General features: G+C 58.7%; 1 protein-coding gene across 1 annotated transcript; it reads right to left on the minus strand.

The window, feature by feature from the left end:
* Positions 1-4,947: 4,947 nt before the first annotated feature.
* Positions 4,948-6,699, minus strand: SYNDIG1L (synapse differentiation inducing 1-like). Its single transcript, XM_012656151.1, has 3 exons — positions 6,283-6,699; positions 5,367-5,507; positions 4,948-5,217 (listed from the first exon to the last, which is right to left on the minus strand). The coding sequence occupies exons 1-3, from the start codon at positions 6,697-6,699 to the stop codon at positions 5,059-5,061; spliced, it is 717 nt and encodes a 238-aa protein (XP_012511605.1). The 3' UTR covers positions 4,948-5,058.
* Between the last annotated feature and the right edge of the window lie 2,207 nt (positions 6,700-8,906).

Here is an 8,906-nt window from a genome sequence, read left to right on the forward strand (position 1 = left end):
CTCCGTTGTCTCATCTGGAGTATGAGGGACTGTGACTAGATCACCTCCCGGGGTCCTTCCGGCTGCCACATTCCAGGATTCACACCTTTGGCCACTGCCCCCTGCCCAGCACTGCCCCCTCACCCCACTCTCTGAGTGGGACTGGGGCCTGGCTGGGCCCGAGAAATGTGCCAAGACTGCCTCTGCAGAGCACCAGGGCTGCAAGGGTGGGTTTGCCCAGGGCCCCCTCCTCACAGACCATGTCTTTGTGGTCAGGGGGTGAGCGGACATTCCAGGTATTTAGCAATCAGGGCAGCTGGGCACGGACTATGGACTGGTGCATGGGGGGGTGGCTGCTGCGCTGGCTGTTAACCCTTTAGTTCCTGGTGCGGGCAGGTCTGGGGGTGCTGGGGGAGGGGCCAGGGAGGCAGGAAAAGGAAACATGTGGAGGGCTTAGGGCAGGGCCTATTGATGACCTGGCATGGAAGTGTCTCACCGTTCTGACAACCCCTATGACTGTATTGCTGGCCTGCTGTCCCTGAGCCCTGTTTATGGGGAGGGAGGGACAGAGAAGGCTGCTGGATCCCTGGGTGGGTTTCCACTCATTCCCACCATTGGGAAAATTCCTTTCACTCAGAGTGGGGGCAGGTCATTGTTCCCACTCGGCCCAGCTGGGACCCCTGGCCTGCCACCCCGAGGTGCCCCTCCTTCCCCAGGGCTGGGGTGGGATGAAGGCAGGCCCTCTGCCCCCACTCCTTTGCCCACAGCGTCCCCAGCTCCACTTATCCAGCGGCTGCCCTGGACCACAGGCCACAGGCCGGGTGGCCTCAGCTCCTGGGTCCTCCGTGGCTGCCTCCCTTGGCCCTCAGCCATCTCCCCTCCCTGCACAGTGACCGGTTGGCTCCCCTCTTCATGTCCCCATCCATCCCCTAGGTCCCCTGGGTGGGGGCCTTTCCCATCTCCTTCCCGCCTGGCCCATGGGGCAGAAAGTTGAGCTGGGGTTGGAGGGCGGGGGCTGAGGTGGGAGACGCTGGGTTCTGGGTGCAGGGCCACTGCTCTGCCGCTGCCCCGACCTCCCTGTGCAGCAATTTCGGTTTCTATTTTGAACAGTTTGGGTTGGTTGCTCCTCTGCCTTCCTGCTGGGTGTTTATAGTGAGGAAAATAATTGGTAATATTTGCACAGATGTGCTGGCACTGCAGCTCATCACGGGCACTTTTACCCAGGGGACCCTCCCTGCCCCCAGCCTGGCTCTGCCAGCCTGAGGGGGAGTAGCTGAAGCCCCTGTGCCTCCCGGGGGCCTCAGGCAGCCAGGCGAAGGCAGCTGGGAAGCAGGAAGCCTGCAGTGCCCCAGGCACGCCAGAGGCAGGCCTCAGCCCCAAGAGGGGGGTGTCACTGCCAGTGCTCATGCTCAGGGGACTGATCAGGACAGGCCTGGGCTCCACAGGATGGGCCCCTCCTAGGGGGCTGCAGGAGGGAAGCCCCAGGCTCCATTTCGGATCCCATTTTCTCCTGCATTTGCAGCTGAGGGTAGGGATGGGTCGAAATGGGGGGGGGCAGGACCAGGGTTGAAGATAGGAAATCATTTGCCTTCTCTTCCCCCTTCTCAACGCCTGGAACAGCATTTCAGAGGGCTGGGAATGCAGCAGGAATTGTCTGGGCTGTGAGGCAGGGTCCGGACTGGGATGCGTGCTGCCCCCTGCCCTTTCCGGGGCCCTGAGCCAGCCTGGTGATGGGGTGGGAGCTCAGAGCTGGCAGGGCCAGAGATTCCTCAGTCCCCTACCTCCTTCTTCACCTCTTGCATGTGCACGTGCTGCATGCGTGGGTGCATGTGCGAGTGAATGCGTGCGGTTTTTGTGCTTGCGCGGGTGGTGCCTGTGTACGTGTGTGTGGGTGTGCACGGTGTGCGTGATTGCATGGCCATGCCTGTGTACATGTGTGCATGTGTGTGCACATGCATATACAAGTGTGTGCACGTATGTGGTGCACGTACATGTGCATGTGAATGGGCATGTGTGTGCCTGGGTTTGAGTCCCCCAGAAGCCAACCCTGAGACAAGACTTCAATTGAAGGCAATGTATTGGGAGGCGATTCCAGGAAGCACAGTGGGGGGTTCGGGAAGAGGACAGCGGGTGAGGGTCATGCTACCAGCAGATTGCTGCTGTGGGTGACTGAGGAACCCTGGCAACCAGTGTTCTCCCATCCAGGAGCCAGACATCTGGGGTATTTATCTGCCTGCTCCCATTGGTCAGTGCCGAAGGCTGCTTAACTCTCTAGCACTTTCAGCTTGACCCGTCTGCTGGCCAAGTGTCACAGAGTGCCCAGGAAGCAGGCTTTGGCATGCAGAGGTGAACGCACCAGGGACTAGGGGGCACCAGCCCATATGCTGGGCAGGAGGGTGTGGCGGATGCAGTAATGTGCCTATTGGAGCCCCTTTAGGATGCACAGACAGTCCCCCAGCTGCGGCAGGTGCCAGCAGCAAAGAGCCTTTGGGGCAAACCCCTGTGTGGGTTGCCTTAGCTGAAGAAAGCCACCTTGTGTGAGGTCACACACCTGTTCTGGGTGGTCCACATCCAGTGATGGATCCATGAGGGGGTAGAAAGGCCTGGCCTTTTGCCCCAGCTTGGATCAACTCTGAAGGACACCCTTGCTCTACCGTGGGTTGGCCCAGGCTGTCACGCAGACTGCATTGCAGACTGATCTCTCCCTCTGCCCAGATCTGCCTCCTTCTCTCTCCCACAAATGTTACCCCAAGAGCAGCCCCGAATATAAATCCTGCATGCTGACCACGATCTCTGGGGCACTCCTGCAGCATGGGTGTGTGTGCATACATGTGTTGCTGTGCCTTACGTGGTGCACATGTGAGTGTAGAATGTGCATAACCCACCTCCCAGGGCCTTCCGTGCACAGCGACCTAGAGGTAGGCCAGATTTTCTGCCAGCACAGGCAGGATCCTGGGGACCCACGACAAAGAGGACATTGGAGATTTGGTGCTGAGGCTGGGGCCTAGGGCAGGCAGAGATGGCTTCCTCTCCACACTGTCCAGGAGCAGCCCCTGGGATGGGAGATATGGGGGAACTCAAGAAGGGGCAGCAGGAAAGTGGGCTTCTTGGCCTGCACAGCCTGGGTGCACCCTTGGTAGCTCCAGGCAGCTCTGTGGAGCCTGTCACTCTGGCCCACATCCCTTCCTCCCTGACCGCCAAGGCTCTTGTGCCTAGAAGGGATTTTTCTACAGGGGCAGATCTTGCCTTGTCTTGCGCAAGGTCAAGTGTGTGTTATCACCCTACATCCAGGTGACTCCAAGCAAAGCAATCCTGGGACAGGGTAGACACTCTGGCCACCCTGCCTCCTCAGGCCCATAGTGGGCTTGTCCTCTCCAGAGGCTGCAAGGAGCAGCAAACAGGGCGATGGAGGTCAGTCCTGGGGAAGATGGGACTCAGGCAAGGCGGGGGTGGCGGGCAGGTGAGGACAGCAAGAGGCCCAGGGGGCACCAGGTGTTATGGAAATGTTTATTACAAGGATAAATAAATACAATAATACAACCTTAAAACTGCTGATGATGCAGGGAGTGGAGGGCTGGCAATGTCCCAGGTGGAGGAGGACGGTGGGACAAGGGATGGCCCATAGTGAACAAAGCCCTGGGCTCTGGATGGGGCATGGGAATGTCCAGGTCCCCAAATCATGCACAACAGGGTCCTGTAGCTTGGGCCCAGACAGGCCTGCCCTCCCAACGTGCTCCCCCTGCCTACCTGGTTATCTCTAAAATTCAGGGTGTTCCCTAGTGGCTGGGGGTGTCGAGAGCAGCCCTGAGCGGGGTTATCTGTGATGATGCCCCAAAGGTGGCCATGGGCCCACCACCAATCCCGCCAGCATTCAGAAGTGGGAAAACATCACTGGTCTTTGAGAGATAGGCGGAACTTCCTCCTTGAGTTGGTGGAACCCTCGGGAAAGGCTGCAGTTTGGCTCCAGCCTGGATGTTCCAGGCAGAATCCAAACACCTTGGAACACCTGAGGGAAGGCTCCTGCCACAGCCCTGCCCACCAATACAAGGGATTATGTGAAAACTAATCCCTTTTTGAATTCTACTCATCCTTCTAGGCCTTGCCAAAGGGACACCTCCTCCAGGAAGCCTTCCTGAGACCTGTTGGCTACTCAGCAGGCCACACCTGCCCTGTGCCCCTGACCTGTATTCACTACTCCCCAGGGCCTCTCCTTGCTGCGTTTCCTGGAGGGCTGGATCCAGGGCCCTGCACTCGGGCTGGTGAGCTGATGGAACTCTCTCTCCATCTACCTGGATGGCACCAGCTCAGGATCCCAGGCAGAAAAAGATGATGGGGCTGGGGAACAGGGTCCGAGTGGGGAGGCCTGTGTGGTCCAGCAATATTTCGGGGCCCTCCAGTCTCTCTGTCGTCACATCTGCCTTTTGCTCCTGCACGGAAAGCTCCGAGAACCTGCCCTTGGTTCAGAGTTCACATGCTGAGACTCCTCTATCCAGACTCCACGGGGGAGATAAGTATCCCCCAGAGGCAGGAAGACCAAGGGCCCCTGAGCCTCCATGGATTTCCTTCCCGATGGCTGGGGTTTGGGTGTGATGGGGCCAGAAAGCTGAATTGGGGGATGCTTGGGCTATCCCCAGATGAAGACCCTGTGGGCTAAAAGGACTGGGTTGGGTCCCCTGTCCCCTGGGCACCCCTTTTCTTCCCTGTGACGCCCTGCTCGTTCTCTGTGGGGAGGTCAGCAGAGTAGGTGGTGGGCTGCCTGTAGGGCAGGAGACCCTTGAGGGAATGGGCAGGGTGGGCTGAGCGAGGCCCTGCCGGATGGCCTGGTGAGCAGCCCTGCCCTCTCCTGCGTCCCCTCTGCAGCCTGGGTTAGACAGCGGTGCCCCTGGCCCTGCTCCGGGGCTGGGAGCAGTGGGCGAGAAGTGAAGGTCGAGCTCTGCAGGCTGCAGACTGGGGCCTCCCCACAGCAAGCCACTCTCTCAGGTTCTGTTTGGGGGCCAGGGCTCTCTGTCGGGTCTGCAACCCTAAGCCCCGTGCTTCCTCAGGTGGGCAGGGGAGGCAGGATGCAGGCCCTAGTGGCCACTAGCCATGGCCATTCTGCGACATGTAAGCTGCCAGAGCCACCACCACGGCTACATAGAGACCAGCCCCCACGGCGATGGAGAGTGTGGCCAGGAAGAGGGCCCGGCGGGAGGTGGTGCTGGCCAGGCGGAAGTCCCCCTTGGAGATGGCCTTGCTGGTCTAGGGAGAGAGACATGCTGATGAGCGTCCCCACGCCCAGCAAGACAGCCCAGTCCCCAGGCCCCTGACCCCATCCTGCAGATGGGATGCCGAGCCTGCCAGCGGAGGCAGGTGGCCAGAGAAGCAGCCCTGGACCCAGGCGCTCTTACCCCCTGGGAGAAGTAGAAGGCGGCGATGCCCAGAGGCCAGAAGCAGCACAGCATAGAGAAGAGCGTGAGCCCCAGGTGGTCCCTGGGAGGCAGCGTGAGGAAGTTGTCTTCACTTTCGCTCTCTGTGGAAGTCGCATCGCTCTGCAAAACAGCGGGGCGTGGTGACCAGGCCCGGACCACCCCAGCCGCGCCAGACTGGCAAGAGTTTTTTAAAAAGGCAACACCCAGTAGGCAATTCTGTGGCGCAGCAGGCATCTCTTCTGCTGCTGGGGGGCGTGGAGGTTGGCCTTGGCGGTCTCTGTCAAAAGCTATGATGACCTGATGATTCCACTTCTAGGAATTTATCACGAGGAAAGCATGCAAGTATCTATGTCCAGGGATGTTCATCAAAGGATAGCAATTGTACAAAAGATTAGAAACACTCTCAATGGCCAAGGACCAGGAGATTGCGCTAATAGATGATGGGAGAACTTAAATGGAAGACCACGTCACCATTAGAAATCACCTTGTAGAAAATATTAAATTACTTGGAGCAATACTGAAACATGTTGCTGAGAGAGAAAAATCAGGTTATTAAAGTGTGTACAGCAAGATCTCATCTGGGGACTGGGGTGGGCAAAACATGTGAATAAAGAGACTTAGACAATCATCCACCGAAATAGTAATGTTTTCTTTGAGGGGTTTTTCTGTACTGAGTTTAACTCACTTATATTATTAAGAAAACAAGAACAATAAATGCTATTAAACAATTAAATGGTCAGCTCAAACAAGTGTTTCTCAAAGTGGTGATTGTACCTATGTCAGAAGTATGTTTTCTTTGGCAGCATACAGATTCCTGGGCCCCCAACCAGGCCTGTTAAATCTCAACATCTGGTGGTGAGCCTTGGGAATCTGCATTTTAAACACATGTGCTCACCTCGTCCTCTTCCTGGTCGTCCTCCTGGCCCTGCAGCTCCTCCTGAACTCCATAGGACACTGTCTGGATGGTGACATCCTCTTCAGCTTGGCTGGGTTCTGTGGGCCGCTCTGTGGGCCCTGCCTGGGGCTCCCTGCCCTCGGTGAAGCTGGTCTCACAGCTGCCTGCCTTGGGCTCCTTGACCTTGTCCCTCCCCAGGAGGCAGCTGGGCCGGTACCAGGCCTCCACAGCCAGCTGCAGAGACCCTGGGTCCAGGAGCTGGTGGGCTCGAGTGGGGCCAGTGCCACCCAGGAGGTAGGAGTAGAGCTTCTCCTGGCAGGACCAGCTGGGTGGAGCCTCCGGGTAGGGACAGGGACCGTGGAGGTGGGCAGGGCTCCTAGGCAGCAGCGGGTTCTGAAGTTCACTCAGACTCTCCATGGTTCTGGGGGCAGCTGCCAGGGAGGGAAGCCTGGGCCGGCCGCGCAGTCCTCAGAGAGCCTGTTGGAAGAGCAAGACAGATGGGCGCTGAAGCCAGGGCACCGAGTGCAGGACCGGAAGTGGGGAAGGGCACAGACTCTGCCTGTGCCATCTCCCAGCTGTGGAGGCTCAGGGCCTCTGCTTCTTTACCTGTGGATTGGGGACAGCAGTCACACTTACCTGGTAGCATTGGCTCAGTCCTTTACCGATTCGACATGTACTTATGGACTATGAGCTACGTGCCAGGCACTGTACCAGGTGCTCGGGATACAGTGGAGGGAGGCGAGAGGTGGGGAAAGGGAGAGGGTGCACGCTTTGTCGCCGTGGAGCTTCCAGGTTGGTGGAGAAGACGGTTGCAAAACCTGTCTCTGTCCTGAAGGAGAAGTACAGCAAGTGGGTGCAGAACATGCAACAGACAGAGCTGGCACACAGACGCTGAGCTGGGGTCTGAAGGAAGAGTCAAGTCAACAAGGTGAAGGGCACGGGAACGCATTCTGTGCAGAGGGAAGAATGTGAGCAAAGGCCCTGGACGCAGGATGGTAGGTCTGGGAGCCCGGGAGCAGCAGAGGGCATGGAGGGAGGTGGGGTCAGGTCAGGCTGCCCTGTTGAGGTCTAAGGGGACCACAGGGGTCTTAGTGGGGGGTGATAGGATAAGATTTGGGTCCTGAAGCCTCCCCCATGGCCGCGTGTGGGCAGCAGACTAGAGAGGGCAGGGCTGTGACCCCATCAGGGAGCTTTTGCTATGGCTTCGGGTGAGCTGAGGACAACCGACTCAAGTTGGAGGAAAGGGGGTGGGCCTTCAGAGATATTGCCAGCTCTTGGCAGCAGGTGGGATTTGAGGTTGAGAGATGATTTGCTCCAGGGTCCAATGGGACTGTGCTTAGTCCAGAGCTCAGCACTTGGTGGCGTGCTCACAGCTGTAGGCTCTTACTGGGGGAGAGGCCTCCCCCAGTCAATGTTTTAGAGGGAGCTGGAAATTAGCAGCTTAGGCTAATTTCCCTCCTAAGGCAAATTGTGACTTTGGGAAGTTCCTGAGGGATCTACGGTGGGGCCTCCTGGGTGCTGAGGTCTGGCCCTGCACGTCCCAGCTGGAAGTGTAGACACACTCAAGGGCTGCCTCTCCCTCCTGCAGTCAGCCCTGAGCACCGGCTGTGGGCCCAGGCCCACACACGCTCCGCTTATGGCAGGCCGAATGGGGTGTGGAGAGAGAGCAGGGGCAGGCCAGGTGGCCTCGGGGACCCCCCCCTCCTCCAGGCCCATTGTGAAGCCCTGGATTTCCAATCTGATCACTGGGGACTCAGTCCTGGCCTCGATGCCTTGGACGCATTAGCGTGCTCCTCTGAGTCCCCTCATGATGACAGTCCCTGCCCACCCCACAAGGCTGTCCTGAGGATCCAAGGAGATGGCTGAGGTGATGGCATGTAGTGGATTATAATTGGGGGTGCTGCTGTCCTTATTTCTGGGCTTCAGCCCCTGACTTCACTCACCCGGCCCCATCTGCCCTCCTGGCAGCTCCTCCGCTAATGCTAATGGTAACGGGCAAAGTGTGGGGAGAGGTTTCTGCCCCAGGGCTGGGATTATCTCATCCCCTTCCCATTCCCAACCCCCACCAAGAACCCACAGCCAAAGCCTGGGAAAGGGCCATTTCTACTTCTGCCTAAGAGAAATGGCTTGAGTCTAGAAAGCTGCTCTTGAGAAACCCGAAGACAGAGCATGGCTCCGGGAATACTGCCCAGATGAGTGCGGGAGGAGAGGGGCGAGGAAAGCTGGGGGGAGGGCCCTGGGGTGTGACCCTGGGGGCCAGGCTCCCCAGCTGGCTTGCTAGTGGGGCAGGGGTGGGCTGTTGCCTGCATGAGGGCAAAGGAGCAAGAGAGGCTGCCCCCAGCTCTGAGCTCGGAACTCCTGCAGAGCGCTGCCTCTGAGCTGGGCCCCGAGAAAGTCTAACAAAGAATCGTGGGGGTCACAGAGCAGGGGATGTGGCCAAGTGCCCAATTCTTCACCCAGGGAGGGCCCAGATGGTGTTGGAGAGGCTGGGCTGCCATGTGCCTGGGGGCCCTGCGGGCGCATTAACTAGCAGCGAGTTCCACGTAGGCTGTCGCCCAGCTGTGGAGAAACCTCTCCACATGCAGTGACGGGGCAACACAGGATTGGGCAGGTCGTGTAGGCTT

This window comes from Propithecus coquereli, unplaced genomic scaffold (assembly GCF_000956105.1).
Source record: "Propithecus coquereli isolate 6110/MARCELLA unplaced genomic scaffold, Pcoq_1.0 Scaffold5, whole genome shotgun sequence".
Taxonomy (NCBI): domain Eukaryota; kingdom Metazoa; phylum Chordata; class Mammalia; order Primates; family Indriidae; genus Propithecus; species Propithecus coquereli.

Bases quoted from the DNA above. Each gene is read 5' to 3' on its own strand.
- SYNDIG1L (XM_012656151.1), bottom strand. From the start codon at position 6,699: ATGGAGAGTCTGAGTGAACTTCAGAACCCGCTGCTGCCTAGGAGCCCT. The intron at 5,508-6,282 runs GTGAGCACATGT...GCTGTTTTGCAG, and splicing joins ACGACCAGGAAGAGGACGAG to AGCGATGCGACTTCCACAGA. The intron at 5,218-5,366 runs GTAAGAGCGCCT...CTCTCTCCCTAG, and splicing joins CCTTCTACTTCTCCCAGGGG to ACCAGCAAGGCCATCTCCAA.